Source organism: Notolabrus celidotus, chromosome 4 (assembly GCF_009762535.1).
Source record: "Notolabrus celidotus isolate fNotCel1 chromosome 4, fNotCel1.pri, whole genome shotgun sequence".
NCBI classification, from domain to species: Eukaryota; Metazoa; Chordata; class Actinopteri; order Labriformes; family Labridae; genus Notolabrus; species Notolabrus celidotus.
In genome coordinates, this window is record NC_048275.1 from 16,593,449 (window position 1) to 16,609,513 (window position 16,065).

General features: G+C 40.2%; 1 protein-coding gene across 1 annotated transcript in view; it reads left to right on the top strand.

Moving 5' to 3' along the window:
• Nucleotides 1-16,065, top strand: part of LOC117811075 (ankyrin-3-like) — a 122,658-nt gene that overhangs the window by 59,766 nt on the left and 46,827 nt on the right. The window contains exons 9-23 of the mRNA XM_034681109.1: nucleotides 1,000-1,098; nucleotides 1,670-1,867; nucleotides 2,413-2,511; nucleotides 2,744-2,842; nucleotides 2,962-3,060; nucleotides 3,160-3,357; nucleotides 5,460-5,558; nucleotides 8,333-8,431; nucleotides 10,220-10,417; nucleotides 10,716-10,814; nucleotides 12,446-12,544; nucleotides 12,703-12,801; nucleotides 12,942-13,037; nucleotides 15,622-15,694; nucleotides 15,884-15,940. Of these exons, the coding sequence (XP_034537000.1) occupies nucleotides 1,000-1,098; nucleotides 1,670-1,867; nucleotides 2,413-2,511; nucleotides 2,744-2,842; nucleotides 2,962-3,060; nucleotides 3,160-3,357; nucleotides 5,460-5,558; nucleotides 8,333-8,431; nucleotides 10,220-10,417; nucleotides 10,716-10,814; nucleotides 12,446-12,544; nucleotides 12,703-12,801; nucleotides 12,942-13,037; nucleotides 15,622-15,694; nucleotides 15,884-15,940 (1,711 nt within the window). The remainder of the gene's footprint in view (nucleotides 1-999; nucleotides 1,099-1,669; nucleotides 1,868-2,412; nucleotides 2,512-2,743; nucleotides 2,843-2,961; nucleotides 3,061-3,159; nucleotides 3,358-5,459; nucleotides 5,559-8,332; nucleotides 8,432-10,219; nucleotides 10,418-10,715; nucleotides 10,815-12,445; nucleotides 12,545-12,702; nucleotides 12,802-12,941; nucleotides 13,038-15,621; nucleotides 15,695-15,883; nucleotides 15,941-16,065) is intronic.

The window sequence follows — 16,065 nt, forward strand, 5'->3', positions numbered from 1 at the left end:
TCTGATTAGTAAAGTCACTTTGACTTATTCAAAGCCACCCAACCTCAGTTGATTGATCATACCAAAAGCTAGTATTAGAAAAAAATATGTTTTTTGAAACATTTTTTGGATTTTTCAAAAGTGAGTTAACTGTTTTTGCAAATGAACTCTTCATGTGTCTTTTTTATGTGGCATGTATGAGGCTGATAGGCTGACTTTTTCATCCTGGTAGCACTGGATTGTGGAATAAAGAGGAAGTCATCAGCTGCAGTATATTAGCCTTAAGTTTCTGTCTCCTACAGTCCTGAAAATAGTCCCTGTTCTCTTTTATGCATGCAGATCAGTGAAGTGCAGGTTTTGTTGAAAAACTCCATAAAAGGTCCTTAGTCCATGTGTTTCCTGCATTTTTTTTCACTTGAATTTAAGTATTTCCTCTCAGTGTGAGGTCTGTCTCTTAGTAACTCAATTCTGCATGCTCATTTCATTCAGCGATTTGCTTTATGTCAAACCAAGCTCATAATTTACTATTACAAAAGAGTCATTAGGGGCGCTGGTTGGCATGGCGGTTTCAGTACACGCCCCATATACAGAGGCTATAGTCCTCATCGCAGCAATAGCTGGTTGGAAGCACAGCCTCGACCATTGGTTGCACGTCTTTCCCCTGCTTTCTGCTCCCTGTCTCTCTTCAGCCGTCCTATCAAATAAAGGCAAAAATACCCCAAAATATAACTTAAAAAAAAGAGTTGTTAAAGCATATCAATTTGCTTCAACAACCTCACCAAATACATCAATCATTTTCAATGAATACAGTCCTAAATCATAACAAACTCAACTTATAAATCCGCACTTACAAATAGGTCTAGCTGTGTCTTTGTATGTAAATAAAGATGCAACACCACTGCAAAACACATTATTTCCCCTCTAAATATTGATTTTCACCATGTGTAGAAAGAAAAGAAAGGATGATCATTAGTCTTCTGTAATTTTTAACACCTTTGCTGTCTTTCTTCTTCTCTTCAGGATGGGCTGACGCCTCTTCACTGTGGCGCAAGGAGCGGGCATGAGCAGGTGGTAGAAATCCTACTCGACCGAGGAGCTCCTTTCCTGTCCAAGACCAAGGTAGCTACTGGGACAATCATTTTAGGAGATGCTGCTTAGCTCAGAATAGGACATGAAAGGGCACAAACACAAGTCACATGTTTTTTATATTTCAGTTTTTATAAAACAGAATCAAATAGATCACACTTCCTTTCAAACAGGACATACATGAGTTACAACATTGCTCACAACACGTTTGTAGAAACTATCCTGACTAAAAGCTCGTAGCTGTTAACCAATCAGATAGCAGGCCTGTTGTTGTTGCTGTAGTGTTGTCGCATTGTCTCCATAACGTGTGTGCGACCTCTCCAGAACAGCCTGTCTCCGCTGCGTAGCCCTACAGTTTGACCGCGCAGGACGACCAGTGTAACAAAATAGACATTGTTGTAATGACCTCGTTATAACAATGCTCCTGTAATCTTCTCAACAACTTCCTTCACAGTCTGTCTGTGCAGCACATGGCCACGCCCTAACTTACTGTCTGTCTGTCCATCTGTCTATGTGTTCGTCTGCGTGTGTGTTTGTCTCTCTCTCTTTTTCTCCCTCTCTCCTCTCTCTCTCTCTTTCTTTCCCTATCTCCCTCCCACCGTAGAACGGTCTGTCTCCGCTCCACATGGCAACTCAGGGGGACCACCTGAACTGCGTCCAGCTCCTGCTCCAGCACGACGTGCCGGTGGACGACGTCACTAACGACTACCTGACGGCGCTGCACGTTGCTGCTCACTGTGGTCACTATAAGGTGGCAAAGCTCATCGTGGACAAGAAGGCCAACCCCAATGCCAAGGCTCTGGTGAGGAAATAAGAATGGACACAGAGCTTTGACATTGTTGTATTAGACAAAAGCATGGAGTAAAATGTTCATCAAATCAAATTATATTACAAAATATCAACCCAGAAAGAGTTTACCTCAGTAAAGTGTCCTGTCTCTCAAATTGAATGTCACGTTCAGATTTTTGATGTGTAGTTTTTGCTTGTAGGCTCTTGCTGCTCAGACATGATTGATAAAAAGTGGTACAACGCTCAACTGAAAGTAGCACAACTTGATATATGATGCAGGAAAGTTTTGAGGTCTAGATTTAAAACTAACAGAGACACACAAAAAGACACTTTCTAAGAATAAAGACGCGGAAGAAGAATTGGGTGATACAACATCTCCTCACACACGGAATTTCTCACTGACATTTTCTGTCACCCAAATTTCTCTGCAGACTATTTGCTAACCCTTGTGAGAGTCACAGATGTTTTGCAACCGCTGAGTTTATCTCCTACTGAAAAGATGCTGAAAGACGTGACTTTTATCACTGAGAGTTTATTTTTCTGTCTTTCTGTGTGCAGAATGGTTTCACTCCGCTTCACATTGCCTGCAAGAAGAACAGAGTGAAAGTGATGGAGCTGCTGCTTAAACATGGAGCGTCTATCCAGGCCGTCACTGAGGTAAGACTACACACTGATCCACATTTACTCTTGACTGATTGACTCTACCTTTTAGCACTTGGCACCAGAAGTGGTTTCTTTAATCTGTGCTGACTTTTAACTACTCTGAGCTGCACTGTTAAATACACTGTGCCTTGGCTTTTAGAAGTGCTTGTCTTAATTTCTTTGACAGTTCTTGAAAGCTCGCTAAAGTTTGATGAATGCTGAAAATTATCATGTTTGTTTTTCTCAGTCTGGCCTAACGCCGATCCATGTGGCAGCCTTCATGGGCCATGAGAACATTGTTCATGCACTTATGCACCACGGAGCATCACCCAACACAACAAATGTGGTGAGTGGATTGTGTCAAATGTCTCATCTCAGAGGTTTTTACAATAAAAGGGCCCCTGAAATCCCACATCTCTTTGCATGAAAAAATCCCACTGATGACTATTTCTGTGTGACTCCCAGCGAGGTGAGACAGCTCTACATATGGCAGCGAGGGCAGGCCAGGCAGACGTAGTCCGATACCTGCTCAAGAACGGAGCCAAGGTGGAAACCAAGTCCAAGGTGAGAACACTGAACTGAGTCTCATTATCAGTCACTGTGGCATGGAGAGGAACAAAAGGTAAAATACTGAGCCAGAAGTCACTTTTATCGTCTGTGCAGGATGACCAGACAGCGTTGCACATCTCCAGTCGGCTGGGCAAAGTCGACATCGTACAACAGCTGCTGCAGTGCGGCGCCTCTGCCAACGCTGCCACCACCTCAGGCTACACCCCCCTACACCTGGCTTCCCGGGAAGGACACCAGGATGTTGCTGCCATGCTGCTGGAGAATGGAGCGTCGCTCTCCTCCTCCACTAAGGTGGTGTTTTTAGGATGCATGAAGTAGTACAGTCTGATGTCTTTGTTACTCTAAGATGACTCACTTCAAGTTTAATTATATGGCACTTATTATACTTACAAGCAAGAAAGAAACAGGCAGATTTAAAATGAAAAGACTACAACAAGAAAGAACAAGGGAATACATTTTAATAATAAAAGAGTACATAGATGATTTAAAATTACTACAGCTGAAAGAGACAAAAAATACCTTTAAAAAAATTGTATAAACAATGATACAAATGTTATGACATTTTCTTGAATTATCTTTCTAATCCAGCTCCAAATTAAAAGCCACATTAAAAAAATATAGTTCTTTAGTCTCCTTTTCAAAATACCCAGAGAGCTTCTTATTTTGATATTCAGGTGCAGTGAGTTCTGTTGTTTAGGGGCATATGAATAAAAGCTTCTCTCACCTGTGCTTGTGTAGGACACAGGAGGCTCATTTCAAAGAGAGGTAGTGGAGGACCTAAGTGATCCGGCAGAAACATAAAACAAAATAAAAGCTGTGAAGTATGGAGGATTGGGATCATGTAGAGCTTTACTAAAAAAACGTAAAAGGATTTCAAAATCAATTCTATGACATCACATTTATAGGAACACATAAACCCAAGTCTGAGGAAACTAACCTCAATATTTCAATGCTATTTATCACCACTAGTGGGCACCACTCTCTGTTTAAAGAAGCAACATCCATGGTGCTGTTATTCATGTTTATTTATTAGATTTGTGGCAAATTAAATATGGAGAAGCCTTCATACTCCCCAGCATACAATGATCAAACATGCTTTAACGCCATTTCATCATTTTTTACAGTGTTCACACATTCACTTCACAGTGTTGGCCTAGTAATTTAAAGCTATTAATTTCACCTCAGGATAGTTCTTTGATACAGGAAGTCAACCGTGCATTGATAACATCAAGTTTTAGTGATGATGGTTCAGCATATTTAAAAGCACATCAAAGTCAAAAAGAGACGTGGGATCGACTTTATGGGATGTCAGATTGTACACGTGTGTATAATGTGTGTATGTAATGTGTGTTGCTGGGGGCTTTCTGTGAAGGTGACCTAACTCAGTGGAACAGATTAATGAAGGGTAAACCCCATGGTGCCAGCGCTCTCTCTCTTTAACTCTCTCTCATACACACATGGCATCTTTTGGGACATCTCCTACGTCAGTGGTACTATGAATTAACATCATCTAGTAACAGAGGAAATGCAGGGTAGAAGCGATTAAATTTTACAGTTGAAATTATATTTCACTAAAGTACCCACATTTGCAACACTGTAAGCTTACTCCTGTAGCCATGAACCTGATGTCTTCAAAATGATCCTTTTAACTGTGTGAAAACAGGCTGAACCAATCACACAATAGAGGTCATGTGTTGCAGAGTGTGGAATTGGAATCTGTGGGAGTCCCACATTCCTCTGGAAAATATGACCTAATGTCTTTAAATATCTTCACATACACACAGGAAGGAAGCAAAGATTAACATGATCACATTATACAACAGCCAAATATAGATCTGGAATACATGAGGATGTAAGGGCCTTTAGATGAGTCTCTCAAGGCTTCACATACTTTTACACAGTCTGGGAGTCATGCACCGTTATAACTAAAGGAGTCACTCATCATCCTTATCAGTGTGTTATTTTCAATAGATACAAATCAGTTGTAACAAAGTTAAACTCTTTCTACAATAACATCATGTGTCAAATGTTTCCCAAAGAGAAGTTGGAGCTGATGTTTATTCCATATAAAGGGGAAAGTAGAACTAAACAGGCCTACAGTGGGTTAATGAGCATCATGGTTTTTCAGTTCTACCAAAATAAACTAAGTTTAAGCTTCCCAGACATCCTTTATTAGTTTAAATCAAAAATGCAAACCATCATTGCTTCTTTATAAGTAGTGAGAGACTATGTTGTTGTGGAGAACTTGACCCCAGACAGGCACAGGCTGCCCCTAAACAACACAAATATTCTCTTCCTGTTTGGATACCCATCTCCTTGCTTCCCCTCTCTCTTCTTATTCCTCTCTAACTTCTCACTGTCTTTTTTTGAGTTTCTTATTTTATGCTCAACAGAAAGGGTTCAGCCCCCTGCATGTGGCAGCAAAGTACGGCAAGATGGAGGTGGCCAGTCTCCTCCTACAGAAAAGGGCTTCGCCTGATGCTGCTGGAAAGGTGAGATATCTGGCACACTTAAATTAGTGTTAATCTTAATCTTGACCTGCATTTAAGGCTGTTTTTAGATGTGTTACAGCTACCTGAGGAGAGAGAGGTCTGGCATTAAAGAGAACCTACATAGTTGGCAGAGGATGACACTCGTACACAGTGCAGAGAACAATTTAAGAGCTAAAGTATTATATCAGATTCCTACTATACCTATACAAGTAGTAATAACAAGGCAGAATCAGAGCAGTGGCTTGGTATTACATTTAAAAATTCAGGTTAACACAAAAGATGAGCACTAGGAAAAGTGTCAAATAGAGCCAAAAGGATTATAAGCAGAATGTTGTAAAAGATAATCTTATTACAAAGCACAAAGCTTCTAGAGGAAATGATACATAAGTATCTGTTGAGTTATCTTGAACCTTTTTAACTCTGGATTTGAATCAACTTTCCCGGTGAGATAATGCCAACAATGACTAAAAATCAGGAAGTCATTCAGATATCGTGATCATTAATCACCCTGTAGCTCTTTCTGTCTCTTGGTCTTATCCAACCTGTCTCCTAGAGAATAAACAGGACACTTTTGGAGTTATTTTTTCCAAGCTGCAGCTGGACACTGGAAGTGGTTGTGTGTAGGAGCGTCAGGTTTAGGACTGATCCCAGGACAACACAGCAAACAGATGCTTGTCCTGTCATAAAAAAAAACCTCTCGGGTAGATTTTGCTTGATGACATGCATTCATTCCTCCTCCACATGCACAATTGTAGACAACATTGTGTATAAACATGCTCACAAACACACAGGCCTACTGGCATTGATCATGGTGTTAGCTAGCTGTGTGTGTGCGTGTGTGTGCCACCATCTGAGAGCATTTAACATAATGGTTGTCAGGTATGATAATGAAGCTTCCTCACAGCCCTGTGGTGTCGTGCTAAAATCAGTCCTATTGTTGTGAGTCTGAACACAATGGAAAGAACTTTGTTGCAGTTTGAGCACACTTGTGTCTTTAAAAATTAAGAAAAACTGATGAAGTTTTGTCATGTTACTATAATTTATACCTCATTTAATGTGTAGGGAAAGTTGTGACAACACAGCACAACAGCTCATGGGGTTTTCAGGACATATTCAGCACTATTTTTCTGACTAAATCCAAGTATTTGCTTAATGTGTGGGAAATTCCATTGGCCTGTTTAGTGTCCTGGTGGTGACTCAGTCCAGGTTGTTGAGTCTGGAGGGAATCTTTAAATGCTAACAATAACAATAACAAGAACATAGTGCTGTTGCTAGCGTTCAATCATAGACTGTATAAACAATGGACGTAGTATCCGTGACGTCACCCATCTGTTTCTGAGTGCTGCTTTAAAGCCAATCGACGGCGGCAGCCATATTGGAAATGCGGAACTCAACCAGGCATATTGTGACGTAAAGAGGCGGAGTTTGAGCCTCCCGGGCAAAAGCTATGTGTTCCCATCCGGGAGTCAAGTCAATCGTGTCCTTAAATGGGCAAAAACTCATAATCTTAAAATCTTCTGAAGCGTCAAGTAAGAAAAAAATTCACCTTCCGTACAGTGTGTGCCGATAGAGAAATTAGATATGTAGACCGAAGCCGTTTTTTGAACCAGGCTGTAAACATGTTTTATTAATGCTGCAAATATCGTCTTTTTTGAATTGGTGTCTATGTGGTTTCCGGTGTTTCTGCAGCCAGCCTCAAGCGGATTTTCGATGAATTGCAGTTTATAACACTTCCGCATGGGCGTCATAGTTTGAGACCGGAGGTAGCCGCTTGGTTCGAACAAGATATGATAAGATAAGATAGTCCTTTATGCTACAACTTAAAATTAAAAAGAAATTAAAACTATCTCTGAGTTAACCTTGTTAAAATAAAATGAAAGATTAAAGGAAAACTTCAATGAGTTTAAGAGAGGAAATCTTTTTACAGGTCTAACAGAGTTACACAAGTGGAAGCATTAAATGAAAAAAGCTAGCAAAAAGCTAGCAAAAGCAAAGTAAGACAAAGACAAAGTAGCACAAAGTATGATAAACTGTTCATACTTTCATACTATTTGGAGCTTAAGATTTTATTTCTGAAACTGATTTTTTTTAAAAAGAAGTTGAAGCTTCAAAAGAAGAAAAACAGTTTTAGCTCTCTTCTAATACCTGGTAGCTAGAAGCTAAAGGCAGCATTAGCCGATACTAGCTTAACAGATGTGAATTTTCAGGCGGCCCAGTTACAATGTGAATAATGTGAGTGCCAATTTTTTGACATGTGGGATGAAAAGAGGGGGTTCTTCAGTGTTCCTGTGTCCATTTTGGATCCATATTTGTTTGTTGAGAATCTAGTGTGTTATAACAGTGAAACAAGGCTTCAGTATAGAGAAGTTTTTTAGTTTCTGTTCCTCTTCTTAAGCTAGTTCAAGAGTTTAACCAAATAATTTATGTTACCAATTTGTAGATTCATTTGTTGATACATTTGTAGATACATTTCATAGGTCAGCTGTGGCATGCTAAGCTCTTACCTCTTATTGATAAAGTGTTTGTCTCCTAGCTTCTTCTTCATGATATCAGCATGGAGTTGTTACTCCTTGTACTAACTAGCTTCCATCAGTCTGATGTAAACCTCCCATCACTGTCTCTGCATTACTCTGTTTCTCTCATTCTACTTATCTGCGGGATTGTGCTTGTGCGTGTGTTTGGTGATGACCCTTCTAACCTGGCGATGTGTTGCATGCTTGTGTGTCTGCGGATGTTTGTGTACCTGTATGTATGATTCGGTGTGGGTGTTTCAGAGCGGGCTAACTCCACTGCATGTAGCCGCTCACTACGATAATCAGAGGGTGGCTCTGCTGCTGCTGGATCAGGGAGCTTCCCCACATGCTGCCGCCAAGGTATCCACACAAACACATGTGCACACTATAAATTCACCTGGCTTGGTTTCATCTCTGACCATTAACAATAATCTGTGTGTAATGTACATCTGTTCAAGATCTAATGCACATCCATTTTACTCTCATGCCATCTGGTCTGGTCTTTGATGTTGTGAGTGATTGTTCAGCTTTTTCTTTCAGCTCCTGAAATCTCTGAAGTCACTTTGCTAGACAAGTTAGCTTAATTTGTCGACTTTCTTTGCTTGGTGGTTTATTTGATGCTATATTTTAAAATGTGTCATAGAATCAAACATGTTGGACTTGTAATTTGGTATAAATGTCATAAAATTACTACAGACACATTACTCAAAACTAGACATTTTTTCAAGTCTGTTCAAGTGTTGTAAATGTTTTGTGTTCCACATAAAAGCATAAAAGTAGGCCACTTTAGTCACTGCGCTTGTTGAAATGTTAGACACCCACTAACACATATGGTCAGTGACACATCGTTAAGTTGCGGTCAGTTTTCCTGCTGAGCTTTGGTGCTGTGTCAAACCCACAGAGCGAGTTTGAGCTAAATAGCAGAACTGGCAACCAAGCCATGACAGGAAGTGCCTGTTTCTTGTTGGAGTGACATTCAGGACAGACATCCCACAAGAGCAGACCAGGGCTTGTAAAGTGACTCTATCCATGCTAATCCATGCCTTCACTTTTCTGCTTTGTATCTGCTAGCTCTCTCTTTCTTAATCTATGTCTGTCTTTATTTATTTCTTTACTTTTCCAGTCTCCCTCCCACACTCTTAGTCATCCCTCCCTGGCTCTCCTTCTTTCTGTTTCTCCTGCTTAGATTTGTTTTTAATCTGGCTTGGTGCTTGGTCTAATTTTGGGGCTTTTGGAGAGAGATGAATCTGTGTGTAGTTAAGGAGTTGTCTGAAGTGTTTAAAATTTATACAGGAGTGTAAAATCTCAAAGTTTTACATAAAACATGGTGTATGTGCTATCTCCCAGATAGGAGAACCCACAGTTGTGACTTTTGCAGATGAAATAAGTTTTTCTCTGAACACTTTAAGTGACAAAACTTGATTCAAAAGAGGAGGACAGTGAATCACCCCCTGTGTGGACCCCAAGGCAGAGTGTTTTCGAGCCCACCTGCAGCTCACAGTAACAGAAGTGGGGTTCCTTACAGGGGAATGTATTTAAATGCAGTCTTCAGTTTACTCTCATGTCCTCTCCATGGTGACCAAAGTGAGGAATGTCAGAATGGGGACTGTTTCCCTGCTGTATAAGTGATGTTTACATGTTAAGCGAAGGAAGCCTTTTTTTGCCCTGAGGACTAAGATATGCATTCTCAAGTTTTTCGAGAGGTGGTAGTGCCCTTAGAAAAATTCTGATAAAAAATAGAAACAGAAAAAATATTTTGGCTCTTCAAGTCCATTATCATAATGTTTTGATTATATATAGTTTTCACACCATACATGAGAAAGAACAAAGCTGAGACCATGGTGTAAAACAACAAGGCTTCTAGAATGGTGGCTTGACTAGTATGGGTATGTTCTAACCACGGTACCCATCAACCCATTAAGTCCATCTCTGTCAGTCTACAGAAGTTCATTTTGATTTTAAATGGAGGAAAATAAACAGAAGAGGAAGACAGAAAACAATAATTTTCCTAATTGTATGTAAAACTGTCCATAACTACTACATTTTTATAAGATGAACTAGAAAGGTTTATAAACCAACAATCAAATCCAGAATCACTGGAGCTCCATCCAACCTCCTAATTGTCTGCATCTCTTTGTCCTGCCTCAGAATGGCTACACACCACTCCACATTGCTGCCAAAAAGAACCAAATGGACATTGGGACCACACTGCTGGAGTACGGCGCCGACACCAACGCAGTGACGCGGCAAGGCATCAGCCCCATTCACCTGGCAGCACAGGAGGGCAGCGTGGACCTGGTGTCACTTCTGCTGACTAAGAACGCTAACGTCAACGTGTGCAATAAGGTGAAAGCAGTGATATAGCTTCAGCATGTTAATTCATTTACTTGAATGTACATTTTAACACTGGCAGATATGCACAGAAACACCTGCCTTACCAGCTAAAGAGTGTTTGTTAGACTGTAAGTAAGAGCTTCTAACTAGCTTAATCGTTTGCTAATTTCAGAAGGTCTTATACTTTTTTAATGACTTCCCTGCACTCTGTTTAATAAGAGAGATAATATGTTTTAGTCTTGTTACAGGCTGCCATAGTAACACATTTATTTGAGTGTTAACTCATGTTTGTGTTCACACATATTTACAGAGTGGACTTACACCACTCCACTTAGCAGCTCAGGAAGACAAGATCAATGTTGCAGAAGTCCTTCTCAACCATGGAGCGGATGTTAACCCACAAACAAAGGTAGAGCTTTGAAGAAAGCAGACACACACAAACATACACACATACTGTGAGTACACAGATCTTTTAAAAGTTGGGTTTGAGGCATTAACTTTTACTTGGCCATGACCGTCCTGGGTATGCTTGTCTGTGTTTTTTTCTGTCTTTTCTAAAACTAGATTTTTCTGCATGTTTTCATTGGAAAAATACACACACACACACACACACACACACACACACACACACACACACACACACACACACACACACACACACACACACACACACACACACACACACACACACACACACACACACACACACACACGCCAGGGTTTATTTGTTTGCAGTCATCTCAGGTGCTACATAAACAATGGATTGATACTTGAGTAGAAGGTGTCTGTGTCTCTATGGATGCACATCACATTGTAGCAACACATGCATGCACATAAGCACGTAGATAGGCTATTATTCAATCACACTGTTAGTTACATTTAAACACACACACAGGCCTCATAACAGGCTGCTCACGTTCACTGAGAAAGAGGTGATGCAGCTGAAGGTTGGACAAACACAAGGTTATGCTGTGTGTGTGTGTGTGTGTGTGTGTGTGTGTGTGTGTGTGTGTGTGTGTGTGTGTGTGTGTGTGTGTGTGTGTGCTGACAGGACAGTTGTTTACGGCAAATAGGTTATACACTCACTGATCTCATCCATTACTATCATGCACTGAGTTCATTATTCAACAAGGACATGAAATATGATACTAGTAATGTTTATAAAAAGAGACATGAAGGTTAAGAAGAGGCGTTTGTTTATATCCTATGTAAATGTAACATTTATATATGTACAGTATATATGTATTAAGTAACTTGAAAAGTGGCCAATGTTTTTGACTCATTTCTTGGTTCAATATATACCCCAGAGGAGCGTCTATTTATCTGTTTTTGTGAGTCTCAGTTTCACTGTAAATAGTTGGTTAAATGGAGGCTTCTGACTTTTTTAACAGTATAACCCTCAAAAAGAAACAGGTTTTCTTGTGATTAACTTAATGAACACGTCCAAAAATTGCCAGAATAACATCATGGTGCAGATTTGTAAAAAGTAAGAATGCAAGTTTGTCAAGTCTGACCTGATGAAGTGAAGAAAACAACATAAAATGTTTTTTTTTTGTCAAATGCTGGACAGATTGAACATTTCTGATAGACCGGAAGGAAGTAAAGAAAATGCTGATTGCTCTCGTAACACAGCTTGACGCTGATTTGTCACTCAAGTTGAATTTTTACAGACAGATTTTTAGCTGCGCCTGCACAAGTCTGATTTTAAAGATAAATAAGTTGTTGTCAGATCTCTCCTGATAGGAGCTGAGATGTCATTACAGCAGATAGTGTTCTGTCTGCTTTGTTCCAGACTGCAATGTATACACCAAAGTCGCTGATGTATGATTGGTCTTTACTTCAACACTTCCCTTACTGAAACCCAGACTCCCTCTTAGAGTTTACATTTCTATGCAAAACATTTAAATAGAGATTAGTTCAATCATAAACCGTGAAGAAACAAGATGAGGCCTTTAGTCTAGACAACGTTTCCCCCCTCTTATTTTCATCTTCTTGACCTTTAATTTCCGTCTCTCCTTCCATCTTCTTTCCTTTATGCAGATTGGTTACACACCGCTGCATGTGGCCTGTCACTATGGCAACGCAAAGATGGCAAACTTCCTGCTGCAGAACCACGCCAGAATAAATGGCAAAACCAAGGTAAAAAAGAAAAGCACGTGTTCACCCACATGCACATCCATCCACCTACACACACGTGCAGTCTGTTTATTGTATTTCTGTGGATCTTATATTTTTCTAACATCACACATACAGAATAAACACTTCCTCTCTTTTCCTGATCATGTGTCTCTGTTTAGAACGGCTACACTCCTCTCCACCAGGCAGCTCAGCAGGGCCACACCCACATCATCAACCTGCTGCTTCAGCACGGGGCCTCAGCCAACGAGCTCACTGTGGTCAGCGCACAAACACACTGGCACAGACACAAACACACATTCACACTCCAACAGTGCAGAAGCTTGATGACATACTGAATGCTCTTTTGTGCTCTGTTTTCTGTCTGCCTCCCGACTGTGAATAACTTCCTGTTGGTCAGAACGGGAACACTGCCCTGTCCATCGCCTGCCGTCTCGGGTACATCTCTGTGGTGGACACTCTGAGGCCGCTGACGGATGAAAACCTGACCTCCATGGTGAGACGCTGCCCTCATGTCAGCTGCATCTCATATGGTTCAATGCACACAATGTGTGTCACAAAACCCAAAATGTATCATCATCACTTGAGTTTAATAAACATGTTCTGTAGCATGAAAATAGGTGAGATACTGGAGCTTTAAGGTCCTAAGTATTATGAAATAAAAGAAATTATTCTTGTAAAGCGCCAGATTGTGTCGTTCTAGCGCCCCCCTGTGGACAAAAAAACTACCTTATGTTTCTTTATTGGTTTTATCCTGCACACATGTAACAAAAAAAAGCTCAGTCTTCCTTTTTTGTGACACCTGAAGGCATCAGTAATGGAAACTCTTTGCTGTAGGAGATTTAAACAAAGCCTGTTTGGCAGCATGCAGTCAGTCACTTTAACTGACACCTACCCCCTGCCAGAAGTTTTAGAAAATAAAAATAACCATAGAGAAATAGTCAATCTCCATGCTGATGATTTTGTTCACCTTTGTAGGTCACAGGGACACATTAGTAGTAATTTCAGTCTGTTACATAACCAGATAAGAGCTCTTCTTAGGAGCTTTAAGTGGCAGCTTATCATATTTAGATTCAATGACCATCCCATTGGTTTGCATGTTTGTCTCATGAACAAATCATACACAGTTTACATAAGCGTTCTCATTTTCAGAGAATTATAGTAGCAAGGTTCGTCTGTAGTTATTTTTAATTCAATCCCTACTCTCCAGGCAGACATCATTTTTTCTCACAACAATATTGTAGAGCATTGTAACATAGAGCGCTTTACATAAACAGGAAATGAATTAAAAACAATCCAATCAGCCACACCGCACAATCTCTGCACAAGGTAAAATATATGTTTTGGATAAAGGATTGGATGGAAAAAAATGATAAATGAATAAACAAAACGGACTAAAATGTAAAAAAAATTATATTCAATAAGATAGGATTCACTTAAAAAACAGACTAAGGTAGGTCTAGAGTCAAAAACATTGACACATTGTGCTGCCCTACTTTCATACACTTTGAAAATCTTTGAAACTAGCCTGAGAGAAGTTATCGACTTCCTTTAACATTTCATCACTTTCACTGTTTCGAAACTCTGGGATATTTTCCCATGCAGTTGCAAAGACAGTTTTTGATCATGAAAGTTCCCCTTGGTGGTGCATTCAAGACTTGAAGCTGCTACCAAAGCTCTTCAACTGAACAGAGCTAAAGAATAATAACGGACTGTGACTAGATGTTACTAGTGTAAATAAAAGAGGTTCATTTTGGTTGATTGTTGTATTTAGAGGGCTGCTGGTTATTACAAATCAGGGTTTTCCTTGGAATATTTTTGGTGATCTGCAGTGATATGAAGTGTTTGTTGATTTTGGACATGCAACACCACTAGGAACTCTTGTTTAAGCAGCGACATTGAACTGAATTATCTGACTAATTCCTTAAGTTAATACTTGGCGAGTGAGCCAGCAGCACACTGTGAGTGGAGTCAGTGTGTGAATCCTGAAAAATCAGCCAGCAAAATAAGTCAGTCAAGACTCGCTGTGTCACATGCGTGAGGTTATCCTGATTAAGAGCAAGAGTGAGGGCTTAGATCAGAGCTTAAGGTTTCTCCTTAAATAGCCGGGGTCACTACAGCGTTGTGATCCACACACGTGTCCAGGAGGAGGGAGATAATACGAAGAAGGGAGGGGCTGAGGTGTGAAAGTGGGAACGTCAGAGAGGCAGTAGGATGATGTGGAGGTGACAGGAGTAGGACGGGGGACAGAGTGAAGACACGGACAGAGAGGTCACTGAGGATCCTGCACAATCAGCAGCAGTGTGTGTTAATGATTACTGCCTCTATGTGGAGTGGAGATCAAGGTCTTTTCTCCACACCTCTGTGTGATTGATCTATTATTCACTGTATGAGGCCTCTGCTGTTTTTGATGCCTCCATCTGCAGCCTGTGGGATCTCTGCTGGTCAGTTACGTGTGGAGGAAAATGTCCTGCAGACACATCTCAATATCCTCTCTTCTTCCTTTTAGAAGGGCGAAGGAAAAGATTCAGTTTGATGTTCATGTTAGGAAATATATTTTGGGGTTACATTAATGTTGGAATGTAAATGCCGAGCTTGTTGATTACCAAATTAGGTTGGCTCTGAATTATCAAAGTTGCAGGTGATGTCAGACTTTCAGTATATTCACTGCAGTTGTTATGGCAAATCATAGCAGCCCTGAATCCCTTCATATTTTCAAGCTCAGTCTTGCCTTATTAAAGTAAGTATTAAGCAGCACTAGGTATCAAAGCATTAGACGTGAGCAGGGGGGGAACTATGGGGATATGTGTTGCTTTACCAACATAAGGAAGCGTACTATTTAGAGACTAGGATAAGAAAACAAGACACTGCTTTTGTCTTATGATAGACAAAAACCAAGAGTGAGCTCAAGTGATCATTAGATATGTTACCAAATTATATTTTAACAACTACAAAAGCATTGTCAGTCCTCTTTTTTAATTATAATTGCATAAAGTTTCAGCAAAGATATTTTATATATTATATATATTATATTTAAGTTCTGATTTTTTGTTATTGTCCCTCTTCTTCCCCATTCAAAGACTACATCTGAGAAACACAAAATCAACGTCCCAGAGACCATGAACGAGTTCCTCGACATGTCAGACGATGAAGGTATGCTGATAATGCTGATATTTATAATTACTAAGATCAACGTAATCGATATTTGCAAACTGTTGTTGTGACTTGATTTCAGTAAAAGAAAGTAATGTTTTCCCACTGCATGATTTCCATGTGTGCCATGTGATGTCATTTTTCATTAACATGTGCATGTCTCACTGTATGTGTATCTAAATCTCACAGTCCTGGCCAATGTGCCGGAAACTCTCAATGAGGAGTCTTTTTCTGATGGTGATGAAGGTACTGGTCACTAGTTTGCCTTCACCTCTGTGTTGTCATTCTTTAACAAAAGCTGGACTCACCCGCCTTGCTGAGGAGCTAACCTATACGCCGGTGCTGTACTACTCCTCTGCTTTGCTCATCAT